The 22,403-nt window shown below is 37.6% G+C and overlaps 1 protein-coding gene across 2 annotated transcripts in view; it reads left to right on the top strand.

Annotated features, from left to right (window-relative positions):
* The window catches only part of uba7 (ubiquitin-like modifier activating enzyme 7), an 81,384-nt gene that overhangs the window by 34,211 nt on the left and 24,770 nt on the right, over positions 1–22,403 (top strand). Inside the window, exon 23 of one of the 2 annotated variants that reach the window (XM_088636421.1) lies at positions 18,979–19,045. The exons of the other annotated variant lie outside the window; for it this stretch is intronic. Within the exon in view, the coding sequence (XP_088492547.1) occupies positions 18,979–18,996 (18 nt within the window). The 3' untranslated portion in view covers positions 18,997–19,045. The remainder of the gene's footprint in view (positions 1–18,978; positions 19,046–22,403) is intronic. 2 annotated transcript variants of the gene reach the window in all.

The raw sequence follows: 22,403 nt of genomic DNA, 5'->3' as shown, positions 1-22,403 counted from the left end.
ATGACATTTGAACTGAGTCTCCTTATAACAAGAAATCACACCATTAATATGCAAACACTAGTTAACGGAACAACTGAAGTCTTCAGACATGAGAATTTCTGAGCTTCTCAAACACTTTGAAAGAGCAATGACATCTAGAAGACATGTTATGAATGCAGCAGTAAAATACTAATTGCTCTGCTGATAAGACATGTTTGGCAGGGTTTATTGCCAGTATGTATAATACTATGATAGCATTAAGATCCAGTAGAATTTATCCATGATATTATGCTTCAAGATGTTTGACTGTTCTTTGTGTATGATACAATAACTTGAACAGGGCATTGTAATAGCAGTTAATGTTATTGCATGGGACTGAAAGACACCCCCATAGCCTCACAATAGGACTGAAATTCACACCCAGTCTGGCTGCAATCCATATACTATATATATATCCATATTCTCCAGATACTTACATGGGTTTACTGCACATCCTTGGGTTAAACCTGGTTAGATTAATTATTGTACAGTATGTGAGGGCTCTGTAATGGCCTGAAGTCCAGTCCAGGTAGTGGTCATACTTTTCATCCTGTGCTTCTGGGATGAACTGCAGGTCGCCATGGCTCTCAACAGGAGTAAGTACTTAGCTTTCTGATAGATGAGAGGACTGATGGAGGGATGGACACCAAGACTTCATTTACTTTACCCGAATGGATCCTTGTAGAAATTTGTGTATCTCTAATGAGTTCCTGTAGCTATCATCGAATCCTCTGAAAACGTGTCCCTTACTAGAATTTAGTGGTCTTTTTGTTCTGGACACTGTCCTAATATAGTTTTAATTTAGGTAAATGTATGCATGAATGTTGAATTCAAATGAAAGAAATAGGTTTGAGTGTTATTTTGTAGGAAAGCCAATTAATATTTGTGTTTGTAAGTGTTCATATAGTATTTTAAGCCATATTTCAAGTTAAGCTGCCTAAGCCTGTGCAATTGTGAAGTTTCAGCATATTGCATGGGTATATTTGTGGAAATGCTACAGATATTATGTAATTCCTATAGGATAATGAGCTGCACAGTTTAAAAAAAGAGGGATGGTCAGAAGTAAGAATAGGAGAATTTTACAGGAGAGTGAAATCCTTATTATTTTTTAAAAGAGCCTTAATGTCTATTTTGTATGGTTCTTGTTTGCTAGATTGTAGGTCTGCAGGCTAGCCAGTTAAAAAGGCTCATTCTACCCAAGTATGATGCACCAACAATGCATGTGTTGTTGTAAAGATACTAATGGAAAAGTTGTAAAGTTAGCAAATGAAGTAGATGATTAGCATTCTGTGTTAGAGTGGAACTGCCGTGTCTCCATCCTGTTGAGGATAAACCTGCTTTCACTGTTTCATTTCAGTGAGTGTTGGCCCATATTTCTTCATGATGAGTTCTAAATGTGTAAGATGGCTCTGAGATTGCAATCCCATGTTCTTAATAAGCCCGTGTGGCAGAAGAGCAAACCTCCAACCTTGTCAAGCACATAATGTGGAAAAGTAATCATTAAAAGAGGCACTTCATATAAAAACCTCATTTCTGCTGCATTCATCGCATTTCACAAGCAAGCAGAATTGGATTTCTATAATCACACAATTACTCTCCATCTGGCGATAAGCCTGCCCTTGTATTTAGTTACTTTCAGTGTCTTTGTGTGTTTTCCAGAAGGCTTCGTGTTTACCTGTGGTACAAGTAGAAGCACAGTTGTTTGACCAGATGGTGATTAATCTAAAGCAGGTCTGTAGGAAACTCGGCAGCAGTGGACCTGCCGTATAGCTCAGGTCAGGCTGGTACCCAGCATGTCCTCACTGCTGTCTGTCACCAGCATGACAGGGCTTCAGGCTGGTGTCCAGTTACTCAGAGGAAACATGTGTCTCTGTGAAGCTCTAAGATAAGAAGTTCTGGTGCTTAAATATTAGGAACTGAAATTGTCACAGGGCTTTTTTTTTGGCACACCATATTAATTCGTATTTGTGCAAACAAGCTCCGAATCTCAAAGCACAGTTGTATGAAAGAAATGTGCTTAAGGATAAGTTATGTAAGTATGTAATATCTGCTTTCAAATTGAAATATGGAGATTTTTATTTGGATCATTGAAAATCAGTTAGCATACTCAAAATATAAGTTTTGAATGTCAGGTTCGTGGGGGTCTGGATCAAATTGGCTAGTCATGTTATTAAAGCAGATTTTCTGGGATCCTGAATATAGGGGTCAGATGAGATGGGCCTGCTCTCATTCATAACCTTCCTTATGTTTTAAATACGGTTAGGAAAAAAAAACTAGAAGGAATTAACTACTCACTGTTTTTGCCTATTTTACATTTCCTATTTACCATTTTGCTGCCATTGCTTTTTTTATGAAGATAAACGGTAGTATGGTATGAGCCATTCCAGAATTCTGTGCTTTGCTGAGAAACACCCAAGTACTTGCAAAGTGCCCTTTAATCATTTCTGTCCAGCACTTAGGTTTTTTTTTATTTTGGTAGACCGAACTTAATCTGGATTTTTTGTGTATTTGATGGGCAAATGTTTGAAGTCATGTGTGACAGCCATTTAATCTCACTTTAATTTAATGTTAAAAAACGCTTTCTCAAGGCAATTTTGGCAGATGGGACAGGCGCTGTAATGTGGTCTGACTAGACTTCAGAAAACAGTGCTTTGTCATGGTTTAGCAATTCTTTCTGCGACAGGCAGTGTTGTTTTAAGGCGTAACTCAAGAAGAAAAACTAATCTTCTTGTTTTTTTGATTTAGTGACCTAAAACATTCAATGTCCACTTCTCTAAATTGTTTAAGAAGCCAATGAGACAGAAAACTCAGAACACAGGCCCATCAAAACACTAATAAGGATATTACCTTACATGTTTGCAATGTGATACAGGCATGCAGCTTTTAAGTCCATGTGGTGTCCAGTCAAGGCGCCACTAACTTGATTTTATTAACCTCCTAGGGAACAAGCCATTCGTGAATGATAACCTGGACACAGTCCATATAGCAGTGACCGAGTGCAGTGCACGTGGAAGCACTATAACTGATGTATACATCACCCACACTGAGCACTTTTCATTTGCTGGATATTCTGTTAGAAGTAATCAGTGAGACTCCCTCTTTTGTCTTCCCGAATTTCCAATAATGTTTATAATAATTCAATTATTACTATCTTCTTTGCAGACACACCGGACTTACAATTTTGATTAACTTTACATAATGCAAAAAATAAGCAACAAGATTCACAAAATCTGCAAGATCAATGCAAGTGCCTCACAAATGAAACATAGGAATACAAAACAGAAAACAGATTCCAACAGAATTCCATTTTGTTATGTAAGTGCGTTTAGCAAATTCCATTGTCGAATTTCTGGTCTTAACAAAGGTGACTTGACCCTTCTGAGACGTTTCCTCATTTGTTGGCGCAAGCACAGTTTCTCTTTCACAGCTGTTTCCTAATATAGGAAGCTCCCAGTGTGTTTTCTTCCTATAGACCTACATAAATGTCAACACTCTCAGTTAAAGAAATAACCCAGACAACATAACAGAAAGCTCTTTAGTATCGCGCTGTAGGAAGCATCTCTCCTGTCTTTAAGTTGTTATGAGATTTTTAGCAATAAAAGGCACAGAACTGTTTTTCACAGCAGTCTCAACAATAGGCTTTTCTTATTTCTCTGTTAATGTTATTTAGCTGAAGGTGGCAACAGTCCCACCTGGAGGAGTTGATCTTTTCTTAGAAAATATTATTGTGCCATTAAGATGGCAGTGGCAAATGCAATATGAAATCTCCACAGTACCATATTGAACCAGTGCAATAAGGTATAGTACATAGTTAATCAAATTTAACTCTTCCTAGAGATCCCAGCTACCTTCCACCAAAATCAAACTGACAGCAATTTATGCTCAAAAGCACATTATAATGTTTTTTTTATATGAGATCCGAAGTGTATTTTGCCTTGTCTCCTTTGCTGCTTTTGTGAATAAAGTTGTTAAAAAATGGATGTATATTTACCAGTCTTACAAATTGCTTTATATGTGTTTTTTTGGACCATGCTGAAAATGTTGGCTTTCTTTTCCGTGCTAGTTATAGATCTTTCAAGAGTACTAAGCATAGAAAACTCCACAATGAAAATCTTCAACCAATGAAAATACAGTTGATAGCCAGAATCCAAACTACAGAAGGCACAAAATTACTAAAGTTGAAGAATGTTTCATGGGAAAATGTGTTCATTCTTGTTAAAGGTGTTTTGATGTCTGCCTCTTTAAAGTGTTCTTCACTGTTTATCTTAGATTTGTGGAATCACTGAGAGGCTTATGAAAGCCAAGAAATGAGAGGCAGAGTAGTCCCAGATGGAAGTAGAGTGTTGGAACACATGTTCAGCTTTCTTTGATTGTTTTGGGTGTTCCAGCAGTTCTTTATATTCCACAGCTTGAAGTTCTTTTTCACCACAGAGTGGGCGAAACTATATCCATTATCCCTTTTTTCCTAGTCATGCATCTAACAAAATAATGGACAGAAATGCATTATGAAATCTGCAGGAATATCACGTTACCCAAACTACAACTGGCTTTTATTTCAAGAGATTTGTCTGAATGATTACCGGAGTGTAGACGAAAAGCCTGTACTCCACATTATACACAGGGGTGCTGTTCTCTGAAATGGAATCCTAATAAACATCACTAAAGCTGAGAATCTGTATCTTCCAAAGTTAAAATGCCTACACATTGGAAAACGATTGTTTTCATCGTGATTTCCTTTTGGCAGCACTCTGGTCTTTGTTGCGGTGTAGATGGACCTGTAATCTTTTTAAACCATATTTTCTTGACTCCACTGAGGGCAGTGTACTGTACATGTGTTGTCAGCCCCCACCACTCCCTCCCCATTTCCTAATTGAATTAACTGGAGCTAGGCTGGTTCCTGAGCTCTGTTAAACTGCGGGTCAAGGCCATCTCTCACAGAGGTGCTTTGTTGGGTTTTACAGAAATGAAGGCTATTTCCTGCTTTCACAGGAAGTGGCATATTGGAACCAGATTTTCCTGAGAGAACTTCAGTATAATCATTTACAGACCCCAAGAAGGAGGGGAAGGAGCCGCCTTTGAAACTCATCCCCTCTCTTCTTTTTTTAACGATCTTTCATTTCTTTTTTGCTTCAAAGGGAAAAAAAAATTGGTTTCTTCTCATTTCTACCCCCAATCTCTTTCCATTCCACTTTTGCATTACAGCAGGGGTTTTGTAATGTCATACAGCCCTGAGTGAAAGGAGACACCCAGTCTTCAGAAATAGAAGAAGAAACCCGGTTTAATAAACAAAAGACTTTGCACAAAGTCAGAGAACACCCAGTATAAACACAGAACAGACATTATTATTCCTGTATATATAAACTCAAAAGAACTTTAGAGCATTTGAATTTAGGGGGAACTGTATGAAGGCCAGATTGTCTAACCTAGCCATCTTTTAGGTGGCAGAAGTCATCTAAATGACCCTCCTGTCACAACCTCTTTGTCCATTTTATACCAAAGCAGAGATGTCAATTCATTTTTGTGATCTTACCACCTGACTTTCAAAATTAAATTTGCAAACTGATTTATTTATCATTGTAAGGCAGGATGTCTATGGTGTGTAACATTGTGATTCGAGTGGAGTGTTTTACCATTTAGAAGGAGGTAGAATTCAATGGACTGTTGATTTTAGGCCTAAAAGTGTCAACGCATTTGATAAATTGATTCCAGCCACGTCAGCAATTTACATCCTCAGATAGCTTAGGTCTTCTTGGTAATACTGTTTTTAAAGGTAAGAGGTCAGTTAAAATGTATATTAATTCCACATTTGTTTTCCTCCCATGATAATAAAGCTCAACTGCAAAGACGGTAAAAGACAATGAGATGCATATTAGAAGAACGGCATTTATAGGTTTTTTGGTTGTTACACTTACTGAGGATTTTAGATCAAATCCCAAGTCTTAAACACACCAGTTTATGGAGCACAGTGTGCCCCTGGAACTTGTCTTTTTAAAAATGTGATTCTGTATTACTTTCTGTTTAAACCTTGTTAACACTGGGTTTAAGAGAAAATGCAACAGCCTTGTGACAACTACTGTACCTCTTATCTTATATCATAGCGTACTCCTGGCAAACATTTCTGCGTCCATAAATTATTTCAGGTAAGAGCTAAGGGGATTTAACAGTCAGATATACAAGTTAAATATTCTGAGTCTTATAGAAAATGTGGTCTAGCACAGAGGAGCGAGTCGTGAGTACTGAAAAACAAAGCCCTTTGCTGTGGATGACAGGATTAGGTGTGTGTAAACTACCGCTCAGAAGATTACAACAGACTCAGCCTCCAGAAGCAGCACTGTTCCTGGGAGACAGTTTGGCTAGTCCAGGTATAATCTAGTAGCCCCGTGTACTCCCCCAGGGAGCTGTACCATGGATTATCATGGTGATAACCCAGGGGTCACTGGGAGTGTGCTGGGGATTAGGCCCTGTACTAGCACTGTGAAGGGGAGGCATAGCCATTTTAGCAGCTCAGGCCTTTGAATTTCAAGATCTCTGATCTCCGTGACATCAGATATTTCTTCACTAGAGAAATGTCAACTCCATGTTGGGGTAATATTTTGTAATATTATAAAGTGCTGACAAATTGGGGATAATGTCTTTTTCTTTTACATTTGATAGAACTTTTCATTTAATCTTCATTCCTTCTCTTTGTACACTCCTGTCGTGATTCCTGAAGTAGTTATTTTATTCAGGAAAGGAAGGTTTATACCAAGGCTGATTGGGCTAAGAATGTTCAATGCAGGGAAATCCCATAAAAAAAAGATTTTCGGAAAGGCCACTATAACACAGTTTAGAAAGGTTGCTGTATTCATTTCCTTTTACTGCCTTTTAATGTTAATTCATGTGGGCTATCAAATAACTTTTTATTTTTTATTTTGGTTTGTCGCCTTCATGCCTCAACACAGATTATTGCTCTTTTGCTTTCTGTGTCTTGAAGCTATATAATGTACTAAGTTATAAGTTGTGTATTTTAGATCAAGCACTATTGCCACGTTCACTTCGCTCTTGATGTGGTTTGTAAATAAGGGCATTTGCTAGGGATTCCCTGAAGTGTAGTTCAGTTTTCTTTATCGTGCCTGACTGTGGGAAAGTTTTAGGCTTTGCTCATATTTGTCTGTAGTATAGTAAGACAGAGCCTTTTATGGAGTTGTAATCGCAGGGTAGCCATCTGGCACAAAACTTCAACAAAACATGAAATTTCTGTGATGCCACGTGGAGCAGTTTGTACCAAGTAACCGAAAGGCTCACAGAATTAAAATGAATTTCATCCTCTCCATCAGTGAAATGCTTGTTAAACTGTAGCTGGAACATAGACATGTAATAAAAGAAGGTTAGTGCATACTCTTTAATGAACATGGAGCTGTCCAAAACTGCGCTGATAGAGGCACCTAATAGGTATGGCATCGATATGTATATACTGTATGTGTTTTCTTTCATTTGATATTGGTGTATACTTTTCACTCAGTATTTTTCCTCTGTTGTGCAGAAACACAGTTCTGTGGCATTTTAAAAATTGCAATTTCAAGATAATGATTAATATTTTATGGTACAAAAAGTAACCTTTTAGCTTTCTGAACGTGTAAAAATGAATAAATGTTAATGATGAGTAATACCTAACAATGAGTGAATTGGATTTGACTGCTTAACTGTGATAGAATAACTACCACTACACTTCATTCTGGTTGCTCGTATTTTACCTTTCAGTTCTGATCATGCTTTTGAAAATTTGGATTAGTGTGGATTAAAGATTAAGTGATAAGTTTAGTTTTGGCTCACCTTAATTATGATGTAATATTAACGTTTTTTTTATAATGCATGCCCTCACAGATTTTGTTATTCTGTGATCTCAGAAATCAATTTAAAATTCACATTCATTTGGAGAATTCCATGGCAACCACAGAAGAATCACTTGCTACACCCATGCACAGAAAACAAGTCTAGTGGACTGCTTACATAAAGTTTTGCCTGTAAATAATAATGCTACAAAAGGTCATCCACTTCCCCAATATGTTTCACAGAAATCAATGGCAGGTGTTCTGAAGTTCATGAACTGTTGTGTTTGAGCACAAAAGAAAATCAGTGGTTATTGTCATAGGATCTGAATTTGGTGGGGTTTTTTTTCAGTTTTTTACCCCACCCATGAAAAGATTAAAGATTTGCAAGCTCTCACTGTGGCTAAAATTTCTCCTAAGAGTTAATTATACATGTGGTCGTCGGATCACAGTAGATACAGGTATCTCTCTTTCTTCTTCCTTCAAATTCACCAGTAGGTAATCTCTAGCACATTTACTGCAAATGTTAGAGGGCTTATATTCTTTTCAATGAAGCCTTTTCTTCAGCTCTTCGACATCATTGGTTGTCACCTTGACTGACTTCAAAGCTTCAGGATTTAGCCCTTTTAGCCCTCTATAACAAGGCTCTGCTCACCTGTGCAGGTGTTTCAAACCAGGTGGGAAATTCCCCTATGGTTTCCTAGCAACAGAGCAGGTGATATGGTCTGTAAGAAAACAGCTATGAGTAAGCCCCCCTCCCCCATGCTCCCGAGTAAGGAACAATACACATGAAATGCTTTCCGAAAAGTTGAAAGCCGAACCCCGAGAATGAGTTGACATGACTAATATGGGTCTTTGAGTAGGGCAATATGGCAAAAGGGCAAAAAGTACACTTATAAATTTAAAAGCCTTTTTAGGTAAACATAAGGAAATATCAATAAGAATTTCTTATGAATTGACAATGCTTGAAGCGTTACTGTTTTTTTATATTTACTAAAACAATAATAAAATAACCTTATGCTTAATTATAATGAATCACATGTATTATCAATAAATATCAGTAACATTAATGTTGTTAGTAATAATGCAATGCATTTATTATTATTATTATTATTATTATTATTATTATTATTATTATTATTATTATTATTATTATTATTATTATCATAATCATTCTAATTGGAATGCCTAAGTGGCCACAGCCCCTGTTTGACATCTTATCCAATGCATGGCACCTCCTATAGGTTCCCCGATCACCGTTTTGCTTTTGAAATTCTGATACAGGGGGAGGAGTGCTACAGTAACTGTCAGTATGCCAGGCCTTTGCTTGAATGAGTAATTATGAGTATTTTCCCTCATTCTGCAGTTTTGCATTTCCTCTCCCTGTTACATGCTCATCCTGAAGGCTACATACTCTTTCACAAAGCCAATCCACTGACAAAAAGTATGCGAAAATATATGAACTAAAAGCAAAAAATTGTATTGGATAATGTACACTAATTGGCCAAACCAGGTTTGCAAGGATATGTTGATGCAGACTCAGCTACATAGAGAGTTTGCTGTTAATATGACTGTCCAGCTCACAGTGAGTTTGTGTTAATTGATCAACATTGAAGCAAGTCTATAATATCTTGAATGTAAGCGAGCTGTCTGTTGTCCTCTGGTAGGCATTCAGAGCACCTCACGCTGTAATTTTCTTACAATCTGAGAGCTGTCTCATGTTTGCTAGTAAATCTATTGTATTGGGGTATCTAAATCTACTCTGAACAAACTGCAGTATGTCCAAAATTCAGCAGCCAGAATCCTGCCCAGGTCTAGTGCAAGTGTTCACATTACTCCTATCCTGGAGTCCTTGCACTGGCTTCCGGTCAAATTCCGTGTAGACTTTAAAATCATCATGCTCACCTACAGTATAAGGCTTTACATGGCTTGGCACCTCAATACCTGTCTGAACTTTTATCGCCCTACTCCCCACCTCGCAACCTCCACTCTTCAAATTCTGCCCTCCTTACTGTCCCCCAAGCCCGTCTACATTGTATGGGCGACAGGGACTTCTCCTGCTATGCCCCAAAGCTCTAGAACTCTTTGCCCAAGGATATCAGAGAGTCACCTCCTCTAAACTTCTTCAAATCCTGACTCAAAACCTTCTTCTTCAGAAAAGCCTTTACTTAACTGGTTCCATTCTTCACCCCTCTGCTCTTCTTAGTACCACCTTCCACGGTCTCCTCTATTGTTATTGTTGTATTGTTGTAATTGTAATTGTGTCTTATCTTGTAAAATCTTCTTATTGATTGTTGTAGTCTTTTTATTTATTGTTATTGTCATCCTGTTAAGCGCTTTGAGAAACCACCTTTAAAGGCGGTTTAAAATAAAGTTTATTATTATTATTATTGCATTTACATAGGGATATTTCTTGCTGCATGCCTGCAAACATCAAGAAAGCCACAAGAGCAGCTATTTTTAAAGTCTGTCTAACCAGAATGTTAGCTCTATTTATGGTTATGCTTTCTTTGACTCCCCAGAATTTTAAAGTGCTTCTAAAATACTTAACATGTAGGCTAGAAGCAAAAAATTGTTGGAGAGCATTTTGTGTGCTACTGTATGGTTTTCTCCAGTGCCACACTGCCAATAGCAACAAGAATTTGCTGGAATTCGTAGATTAGGGTTGGGCACGCTGGTGAGTAAATGCTCTGTGTCATTTGGTGATTAAACCCTGTATTGCATATCACGTCCTGTGGGGAAACATGTATATTATGTTGGAGTTTAAAGAAAAAAATTCCCTGGAAGTTGAACAACCCAACTCTCCAGCGACAGGAAATGAAGTTTGCAGCTGCCTTTACTCACGAGTGACTTGTTGTGATTTCGAGGTCCAGACGTTGTTACACACGTTTTAGGTTTATTCAATTGATGCTAAAGACCAAACACATTATATCAGGCACATTATGCTACTCAGGTGTGTTTTTATGGGGGGGAAAACACAAAAGTATTACACATTGAGAAATTTAAATGTGCTTCGTTAATTGTTGTAGGAGTTCATGTGTGTTTTTAATTCATTTTCACTAATGTAAACTTGAAAGGCAAAACATCACCAGGTCATCCTGTTTAATTTCCCTTTTGCAACAGAGTGAGCTGATTTTTGGCTGCTACGTATCTGCAAACAGTATCTGCTTGACCTTCCCGTTATGGGTGAATGCGTTGCTGCCAAGATCTTTACACTGCACCACATGTTGCCTTAGATTTACATTTCCTGTGTTCCAGCTTTACTCTGAGTATTTCATTTTTAGAAATCTCAGTAGAAAAAGGTGATGTTTTCCTTTATCCAACAATGATATAACTAAAGAGAACTAGCTAAAGAAATTTACAGTACTGTAAGGCATTAACTTCCAATTGTGAATCAATAATTTCCTGATTCTTTTCTCACATGTGAGTTATGTGGGCCTGAGGCCTTGCTTTAGATTTTAATTGAGGCCAAGTGTCCCTCTTGCAACTTTTAGCACCTGATTGTTAGGAAGGGAAGAGCAGGCTTTGAGCCCAGCCCTGGGCCCTCATTAAGGGGAATAATCAAGTTATCTGTTGCAACCCTACTTTGAACTACGCTCAGCCCACCCCTGCTGTTCCTAGCAAGGCAGCGGGGGCACCTCAACAGCTCACGAATCGCCACTCTGACATTTGTTATGAAAGGGAACTTATTTCAGTGCTTGGGGTAATTAATTGCATTTGGAAATGATCATCAGGCTCTAATTAAAGCAAGACTTGCAGCTTCTGGTTGATGTCAGGAACCTAATCTCTGTGAGGCCTGGTAACAATTTCTAATATACGTCTATATACATTTATTTTTCCTTTGATAGGTCTGGTTTATTTCTGAAGTCAATAAAGGGAACTCAGACAAAAAAAAATAGGTTTATGATCTATGCTGCTTCACATGGCTTCATCTTTTGGTGTCAGTTACACTATTCCCAGGAATAATTAAGCGCTGCAACTTTAAAGCAGATATGCTCCTTGGGTGGCTTTTGTGCTAGGTGGCAAAGTCGAGCAAAAATTTTAATTTTAAACGCAGAGTATCTTTAAATAGAAGTCAATGCAAAATTCTACTATATTCTACTATATAATTCTACTATTGTATCGTACAAGCATCAACAAGCTAACTAAATCTTCAAGTAATTGTCTAAGAATATGATAATAGTTGTAGTTACAGATAAATATACAGTATTTTCAAGAAAATTGCTATGTCGCCACTATACATATAGGAATATTTACTTGCATATTAAAATGTATATAATTTAATGATTTCAATGGATTTTCACATAGAGGTTAAAAAAAAAACAATGAATAGCTTTCCATCTGAGGTCCAGACTGGTGTATCACTGCTGCTGTTCCTCTTCTCTCTCCCTTTCTGTGCTCCCCTGGGTTCCTGCTGCCTGACTCTCAGTTCTCTGATGTCTGCTCTTATGCCACATGCTGAGAATTGCAGTGAGAACCAGTCTCCGTAGGGAAACTCCATCTCTAGCAGCTGAGTGTGGAGACAGGGACTCTTAGCCCCTGCCTCTGTTTTCTGACACCCTAAGGTTGTCTTGTTGACTCAACAAGTGGCCACAGGCCTAATCCACTTATTCAAAAGGTACAGTAACATCAAATGAGTTCCACAGATGCAGAGCAAATGCAGCCTTTAGTGTGTTAATTCTCCCTCGAATTGCACTTCATGTTGCTGAAGACTCGAAGACAGATCCCACTCAAACTCTTTCTAAAATCCATACATTAATGTCTCATCTTCTGCCAGAATTCTGATTTACTAGTTAATTTTGTTAATTTTGCTTTACTGGAAAGGTCACATAAATCCATTACCATGCAAAAACTAGTAATAGTTTCATTATTGGGGCTTAGGTTTAGGCTCTGTGTTTTTCAGGACTTAGTCTGTAATATAATAAATATAAAACATTTATTGTGCTGCATTATGTTTTGCAGTATTGAAGTGTTTTGAGAGTAAAGAGTGATTTCTATCTAGAAAAATTAAAATCTTAAATAGGGCATTACAGCTTATAGCTGTAACAGCTCTTGATTCTTGGGTTCAATCAGGTTTTGGGGTACCTTCTATGTGGAGTATGCATGTTTTGCCCCATGGCCATATGGGTTATTTCCCAAGAACATTCTGGTTAGGTTAATTGTCTATAAATTCTCATTGTTTACTTGAATGTGTGAACTGCAATTGACATGCAACCCAGACAGGGTTGGGCTTTCTTTTTGTCTCCCTAAATAAGTCTGTCAGTTGTATCTAAAATGATAAAATATGATTATGTAGAAAAGAAGCTTTTTTCTTTTGCTTTTCCACACCTATGTTTTAGCTATCTATATTTACAGAATCGTTTTTTAAGTTATTTTCCCCAAACATGCTTAAATGTCTCCCTAAAAGTGCATTTAATCTTGCCTAGGTCAGAAAGATGGAGACCACTAGAAATCTATATATAATTCATCAATTTTTGCCTCTTCTTCTGACAGTAGTCTCCTATACCAGTTAATTTAGTTAAATAGTACAAACCGTGCACACCAGAAAAGCAGGGACGATTAGACATGAAACTTGTGAAATGGTTTCACTGCGGAACAAACAGGCAGTCAGCATGACTGTAGATGGAATGCTGTGGTTGAAATGTTCCAAATTGACTGTATGTTCCCAAAAGTCCTGTGAGGAAATGGCAAAGTAAGAAATGGAAAATAAATGATGACTGATGACAACAGCTCCCGCTCGAGGAAAGCTTCCAAACCAGAAGGACAATCAGGTCGGACAGACGGGCTTAATTCACATTGCAGTGTCAATTGCTGGAGCTGAGAGCAGATGAAGGGAGTCGGATGAAAGAGTCTCTGAATATAAACGGCAGCCATTAAGTGTGAGGAGCACATTCTGCATCTGAAGTAAAGGAGAGGGAAGAGGGGCCACGAGCAGGCTGAGGAAGCCATTTGTTGGCCACCCCGGAACTCAGCAGGGACTTCCGCATTTTGACTCCATAAACCTTCCACTTAATTCCTCATAACGAAATCACTTCTACAGAGAGAAACAGGACGAAGCTGTCTGAAACTTCTGTCAGCTGCATAGAAATACAAAAAGCCGTTAACACTCATTGAGATTATCTGTTGTGTGTCCTTAGAGATCAGGGTAGACAATTCAGAGGACTGGAAAGCATGGCGATTCTTTCACACCCTTACGGTAACATTATTTCCCCACACGGTACTTTTACATGAATAAAATGTTTTTGCTCTTTCTGCTGTATGGATTCACTGGTGCAGTGGAATTGTTTTCCTGTTTTTTGTTCTTCTCCCCTGATTTTTCCTTTTATTAAAAAGCACCTCTACTCAACATTTGAATTCTGATTTCTCTTTTAATAAAATGGGTTTGGAGAAATCTTGTTTCGGACTATTATAATCTCATAGTCTAGGTTGTAGCACCGATGTAGGCACCAACAAGCTTGAGGTATATACCTTAATGTGTTGACGTTAAAAGAAAGACTTGTAGATAAAGCTGTTTTTATAGAAATGTGTAAGTAGTGACTGAATTTTGAGATCTGTTATATTATAATCTGGAGGAAAATTTATTGTTCTTGTACAACCGCCATAGCAGTGCAGAAATACTCCTTCGCCTTTCATGTTCTTTGATGCATTTTGATAAAATCTTGTCTGTTGCTTAGATACCATGATGGCTGAAACAGAGCGATGATGTGAATGCGCTTTGCAGCTTTCGAACAGCTTTTGAAACAGCCTGTCATTTTATTCAGGCGTTTACAGAATTGAATCGGGCAAAGGAATAAAACACCTTCATAATCCTGTTCTTTCACTCAGTTCAGGTGGAGATTTTCTCATTTCTTCATTATGCATCTCACCATGTTAAGAGAGACTGTGCAGAACCAATATGAAAACAAGCGAGCTTTATAAAAGAGAACTGATTTTGCTGTTTATCAGCTCTATTTGGCAATTCCTGATTTGAATTGAACCTTTGCGATACAGCAGTGGGTATTGGCTGCCTTTAAGATCTGTTCTCTCCAGGGAATGTCAGCATCTCCTCCCTATCTTTTCCATATGTCTTGTTTTCTGTAGAATGCACCTTAACACATCCCAGAAATATCATCTCCTTTTGTTGCATTTTTCCCCCCATTGATCTGAGATAAAGGTACACGAAGGGCACCCCATGCTCCAACTCAAAGCTCCATCCCATCAGAAGCTCCTGGCTTCTGCCTGGACTTCAAAGCTTCCTCATCCTTCACACTCCTAATCCTCAGATAGCTCTTATACCTGGAGATAACCCAGCCCCTGGTTTACAGTTTTATTAAGGACGGCACCTTTGAGATAAACTGCGATATTAACTCCTTTGTGTCCGTAGGTTTTCTAATAGATACAGGTTTGCCAAGTGTTCCTCAAAAAGGTAACTAAGAAGTTTGGCTCAGCAGGACTGTAATAGATTTCAGTCAGTTTATTGGAAGCACATTGTAATTGAGAAGCACCTTTTGTCATTCTTCAGCATGCAGACATCTGTACAAGAGTATCCTTATGCTGTGAATTGTGTGCTGCATGCTTTGCTCTAACTCTAACAAAGCTAACTTAATATTGTTTTCTTAAAAAGCATCCAATGCACACAGCACAACAATTTCTTAGCAGCACAGCCTTCTGTTCCTTCATATTACCTGGACTTTTTTACTCTTGAGGGCTAAAAAATAATCTTCCTAATTCTTAAAATATATAGTATTCTTTTAGTTCCATACCGCCTTCAGCATTGCCTGTATTTTCCATGTGTGTGTTTTATTTTTATCATATTAACACAGATCTCTGACACCATTAGTACTGGTTTGATGTAGAATTGAAGTTCAAATCCCCATACACTCCACAGCGCCATTCCAGTGGCCTTGCTCTGCTTTGTTTTAAAACAATATGAATGTCTTATGATAACACACTGGGACGTCCAGTGAGTCACAAAACATATCACGTCAGAGTGATTAGAGAAAGGTGGTGGAAACAAGGAACCAACCGTTGCTTCTAATAAATAGAAAAATTGTGTAGAGGAAAGAAGTCTTTTCTGTATGACTGATGCAGACAGAAGTGTTTTGAATTTTCCCTTATTATTAAATTCCTTATTTGGTGGGTAATAGTTATGTGTCACAATATATTTCAAGCATATTCAAAGACAAATGGTAGCCTTTACCTCAGTACACGATACGTTTCAAGTACTTGGAAAGTTTCTTAAAATCCCATTTTTCTTTTGATCTACAGTGTCATGTATTGCCATCTGGCAAGCCCATGCTTCTTATGGAAAGTTTGAAAGTCTAGTTGAGTTGTATATTGCAATATATAATAAATGGTGTATACTCTTGATATTTACTCCTACTAATGATACAGCCATTTAACGTACTTTGAACGGCATTACTGAGGGTTGAATACGTTTTTCTCCTGCATGATGTAAAAACTTGACACTTTTAGATTTAAAAATCAGTTTGAGTTTTCGGTTTTAAATGGACAGCAGTGAACTTTCATTAAGTTCATGCAAAATGAAGAATTTGTGCGATTCACTTTAAATAAAGATTGCTACTCCTCACAAAAGTAAAGCAACACTGCTTTAACCTTCTGTGTCCAATGCTGAATAATAATAGGTTGCAGGCTTTTCACCATAACTGTAAATTGTCTGTGTTTGTGGCACATGAATAGAACTGAGGAGTATGCCTCAGGTTTTGTAAATCGGAGTCATTAGTCAACATCCAGCACTTGATCTCTCTTTTGTAGGTTTTCAGGTTGTGTTGATGCCGGTCTTTATTCATTTTCTGAAACAGATCATGCAACCTTTATTAAACCTTTAAAGGTGAATTTAAAGGAAAAAAATATATTTTTCTTCTTTATGCGAATTAACCTTATGTATACAAGTAACGGCTAGGTGATTCAGAAAGGCCGACGCTCCACAATGAACACCTTTAGTGCGTCACTGTCTTGAATGGTGGCCCTGTTGCTGCAGCCTGGCTGAATGTTACCTGAGATGTCTATCAGTGGTGTGAGGTCACAGAGAGTTGTTCATGGCTTCCTCCAGTTGACGTAAGGGTGCCTGGTGCGTCTGACGGTTCCAAAAAGAAAGGCGTTCGCGTGTGTGGAGAAGTGGAGCCGACTGCAGGGCTGGACAGTGAAAGGCCTCTTTCATGTGTGGCTGCCGCAGCTGACTGGCCTCTCTCACAGGGGTACAAGGCAAGCATTGAACAGGGCACACAGCCTAGCGGGCACAGAGCAGGCCTCCCACATTGCCTGCTCTGATCCACTGTGCCCTGAGGGGTGACCTGGGGAAAACATTACCTCTGAAGTCAACAGAGAGCACAGTTCCTGTCAGATGTCATACAAAGGTCTTATTAATTCAATAGCGTGTGGAATGCTACATGTTTTGTATGTAGGTGCGAGGGATTCCACTGTTAAACATGTAATCACAGCATATTGTTATGCTCATTCAGCAGCACGGTAGCGTTTTCCCCCAGCATTTGTTCCCTGTCCTGTTCACACGCAACTTTTCTGTATTTTTGTTTGTACCACATTCCTGCTCTTTCATGCCCGGCACTTTTTTCGGTCAGGTTTTCTTTAATGGTTAACCATTGCTGTGCATTCACGCCACGAGCTTAAACGTAAACCCGGTTAAAAAAAAAAGTATTGGATACTTCGAGTAGCACAGCATTCCACAGCCCAGAAATCATTTCCTGCTAATTAGGATCATTTGGTTCTGTAATTGAAACCAATTAGTTCCCCTGCTGCCACTGACTGGATAAGTTGTAACAGCCTGGAGGAGAACAGGGCAAAAGGGCCATTTTGCATGGGATACGCAGAGTTTATTGGAAATTCTGTATGCATTCTGTTACAGCACAGTAAATAATAAGCAGTTAAAATGCACAGATCAAGCCTGGATAAAGCTGGGGAAATTTTGATATTACTCCACTCTGGGGAGATCAGAAATGTGAAGGCAGTAAAAATTAGTAATAAAACAGCTGGCTCTTCATAGGAAAGAAACTGACTCCAGTAGCCTTTTTTTCACCTTTTTTTATACAGATCCCCATGAATCTCTATGAATTACTTCTGCATGTGATTAATTCAGAAGTATTATACTCCAAATATTGCCTAGCAATATATTATGTAAAATGTACAGTAAGTTTTATTATGTATCTTAAACAGTTGCTCTGCATTTGTCTTGGCTTTTTTTCAACACTATTAGAAGCACAGATGTTTGGATTTAGTTTTGTTTTCTAGCTCCAGGTTATGCCCTATGGAACATTTCAGTCCAATATTAATAATAAAAAAAAAGCTTTTCAAAAAGGACATCCTCCTAAATCAAAAGAGAGTGAGGTGGAATCTTCACTCATGGTAGGCTGTATGTATTTTAAAAAAAGAAAATCGTATTTTAGGCAGCTGAGAAAAATTCCTTGTTGTCCGTATAGGGAAATGCATTTCTGAATCAGATGTCCTGAGTTGGTGTTAGTTAATGGTATAGAAAACTGTCTTCCTCTGTGCGACTCCTGGTTTTAATAAGGACCAGAGGCAGCCAGATAACTCAAAGCTTGGTGGGTTATAAAGTTCAACAGGAAGTAGCCCTGGAGCCTAAAGTTAATATGCTCACATCAGACTTATTAGAGGTTCCCACATGTTGAGATGTGAGAAACTAGTCCTACAAAAGACATCTCTGTTGCTCAGGCCTGCTAAATAGCTTTCTTCATGTAATCTGATTATTGATCTTTTATTAGCAAACACTACACCACTATGTCCATTTTTGTATAAGGAATGATATACAAACATCCACATTAATAATAATAATTAATAATTGCTTACACTTATATAGCGCTTTTCTGGACACTCCACTCAAAGCGCTTTACAGGAAATGGGGACTCCCCTCCACCACCACAATTTTTCCCCCTTTAATTATTGCTATGCAAGTGCTGTTCTCAATGCAGTGTGTATTTTGTGTTTTAGGCTATATCAGATTAACCATATACAGATATCTTTTTCTAAAGAACTATTACAAATAGTCATGTGAAATCAGTACTGTACCGGGAGTCGTATTATCAATGAGTGGCATTCATTAAGACAAATAATGGCTGTTTGTGTCTTACAAATGCTTTTCCAGGACAATTATGTGGTGACTTGTACTACATATTTTCAGGTAACTTCAGGGCCCTGAGTTCGTTTCCAGTGTTGGACTTCCATCTTTGTGGAGTTTGCATGTTCCCGTGAGTTTTCTTTCTGGCTTCTTCCAAAGTCATGCTGGCTCTGTTTGACCAGCTATTCTGAATTGTTCTTTTCCCTGTGGTCCCATGAAGGGCTGGTATCCCATGTCTCCTGTCAGTCCCTCCTTGTACCATATGTTTCCAGAATGGGCTCCAGCTTGCTGCCATCCTCACATGATAAACTGTTTTCTGATAATGCACAGATGGACCTTTCAGGGAACAGGGGCTGTTAGATACCAACACATGGGGTCTGCAATAAGGATAACTAACCCATATTAAAGAGATATGCATTAGAAATACAATATTAAATATTTTTTAAGTATTTAAAATGCAATGCAAAATCCAGATTAACAATTTGATCTGGAGTTTGTGAAATGAGAAAAGCTGCAGTGAACTGTAATTAGTTTTAATTTGTGTACAGCTCTGTGGCTGCTCTTGCATCTTTTTCTGCTCATTATTCATTTATTTGGCAAAGCGAGTGACCTATGAGCCCATCTATACAGCTGGGTATTTTGCTCATGGGCACAACAGTAGTGTCTCACCTGGGATTTGAACCCAAAGTCCTTCTAGTTAAAAGTCTGGAACCCCAGTAAAGCTGTTCAATATACTTTAAGTGCATCAACTGCTGTTGATATTCATTTCCATGCTTAATAAGCACAATCTTTGTGTAATAACTAAGGAGAACAGGGACACAACTCAGTTTTTTCAAGTTACTGGCACTCAAACTTTAAATCACTGCTTCTCAAGCACAGACAACATCTACAGGTTTCTGAGATTGCTAGAAAATACAGATCCAATCTTCCAATTTAATTTACATTTTTTGCATGTGGTACGCTTAGCTATAGCTAAGAGCTGCTGACAGAATTAGCCCCATTGCATGACATGGTTCATCATAGTCCATTACTCTGATACTGAAATTGGCAATATTGCACTGGGTACCATTCAAAGGGTTCGAAGCTCAGTTTAACCAAAGAATCCTATACACTTCTAAGAAAAGCTACAACATTCTGAATTAAATATATTAGTGCTCTAAGACAACAAATATTAGTGAATGATCTCCATTGTTTGTCACTCAAAAGCTCCAAAGTTCCATACATATGCACAAACTGTCTAGGAGTTAAATATCAATAAAAAGATTATTGATTATTGATTGATTATGAAATAGGCAGAAATTAGTATTTCTGTGTTTCTGTGCAGTTAAAAGAAAGCACTTTTTTAAAGTTGAAAGTTTAGCTTTGGCTTTAGAGATGGTTAGCATAGTTCAAAGTGGAAAATACTGTGCTAAAATGTAACTCATTTATTTCTGAAATTTAACTCCTATTACTTGTAAATGAAATACTGTACAACACATGATGTGGAGGAACCTATTGTGTTTTATGTAACCATCTGTTCCACACTGATGAAGAGATTTATGATGGGCTGCATTTGAGGTCTAGTTTGCATCACAGTAAACACATGCATGGCTCCTGTATGGCACATTGATGTGTGAGTTTGTTTGATATCACCAAGCTGCTTAAACAGGTCTTTGACTTCAGTTAATGAGCCTGAGGCAAAAGTAAGTTAAGTTGAAAAACGTTTATATACCAATAAAGCCTTTCAAACATTTGTGGATTTCAAATGATGTGGGTTAAAACATGTTGAGAACTGCCAGAAGACAGCCTAAAATTCAAGTTATTTCTTATCCTTAAAGTCATTAATGACTTTCCAGTAGTGAGGTGCTTGTTTTTCCTTGAAACAATAGAATCTCAAATGATTGTTGTTGCATTTTTTTTGTTTTCTGTTGTTGGATCTCTACTGTATAGATTTCCATTGATTCCAGTCCTAGGAATCCTTGTAAATCCCTGTTTTATTTTTGCAGTTTCAAAAAGTAATAACACAAGTAATTCATAAAGCTTAATAAAGCCTTTTGTCATTGAATATCATACGATGAATCAGTAAAATATAATATTTTTATAGAAATGTCTCAAGCATTAAAGACGTTGCATGAGCTATACAATATGTGTCAGTAGATAAATTAGTCAGTCAGTAGATAAATGGGCGAAGAAGGTTTTATTTTCTTAAAGCTCGCCACCTACTATTGTACCAAGCCTGAAAATGACTAATGTTGAAATCATATTTAATAGCTTGTTATTATCTTCATTCTTTCATTATTAGTTATTTCACTCCCTTTTCACTTTTAAGATTTATTCATTTTACATGTTTCACTGAAGACACATTTTTCATTGTATCTGAAGTCATAGTTTAGGCATCTTGATTAACAATACAACTAATAAAATCTTCATCCTCTACAAAACAGAACATACAAATGCTGGCACAAGCGCATCTCTAGATAACAGAGAAACAGACTGAATGACAAATGAGTATAAATCTTCAAGCTGCCACACACAAGATCTGAATATCGCTAACAGAAAATGTTAGGACAGGGCACTTTTTTGGGGTTAAGTTAGTGTTGATGTAATTAATTTACATAAATAATTATTTAGAAACAATTTTAGCAGTATACAATATCATGCTCCTGTTTTCTTTTACATACAAAGACGTTTTTACCCAGGTTTCCATCAAGGCAATTCTGGCAGTTCAAACAGCCTTTTAAAACAGTATTTGTTTTATAGGGGGCAAACCATGCTTATGCAAACATTTCAGGGTTCCACAAAAGTGAAAAACAGAACTTGAGAAGGGATACTTTTAAGACACAAAATCAAAAGCTAACCAGAAACTGCATTTTCACACACTGCTTGATGGATTTTCCTTTCCAAAACACATACTGTATGTCTCCTGCAAACTGTCAGGCTATTCATTTTCTTAATTTCCTATGAAACTGAAAGACTGAAAAAATAAAGCAAACCAATTTGTCCTTGTCATACCTCAGCATTTTTTGTTAGGATTCTAACTCAATTATTTACAGAACATAATTTTGGAAATTGAACCATCCAGCAAGGCTAATTGTTATACATTATGGATATTATGGAATTAATCAGAATGTTAAAACAAAATCAATGCTATATTCTTTTTTACAAATATTAAAATACATTACATAATATGGATGTGGAAATGTGATTTTAGTTTACTGGGAAACTCAAGAAAAAAAATAATCAAATGGTATGTATGAGTATGTTCTCACACTATTGCATCATATTAGAAAATCATTATCCTGTTATAGCAGTCTGTATTGTAAATTGAGAGAACTCCTGGGATTCTATAGGCCTACAGTTTTTAATTTCCATATGATCCAAACAGCTCTCAAATGCTCTTTCTGTACACAGTGGTCAAAGACCACAACTATCTTTGGCTCTGACTGGATTGTTTAATTCCAGCCTGGCTTTTACTAGGGTTTTTCATGGATGGTGGGAGATTAGTGCTG

The sequence above is a fragment of the Lepisosteus platostomus genome, chromosome 6 (genome assembly GCF_059453375.1).
Source record: "Lepisosteus platostomus isolate fLepPlt1 chromosome 6, fLepPlt1.hap1, whole genome shotgun sequence".
NCBI classification, from domain to species: Eukaryota; Metazoa; Chordata; class Actinopteri; order Semionotiformes; family Lepisosteidae; genus Lepisosteus; species Lepisosteus platostomus.
Note: the sequence above shows the minus strand (reverse complement) of the source record. Positions and strands in the feature narration are given on the sequence as shown.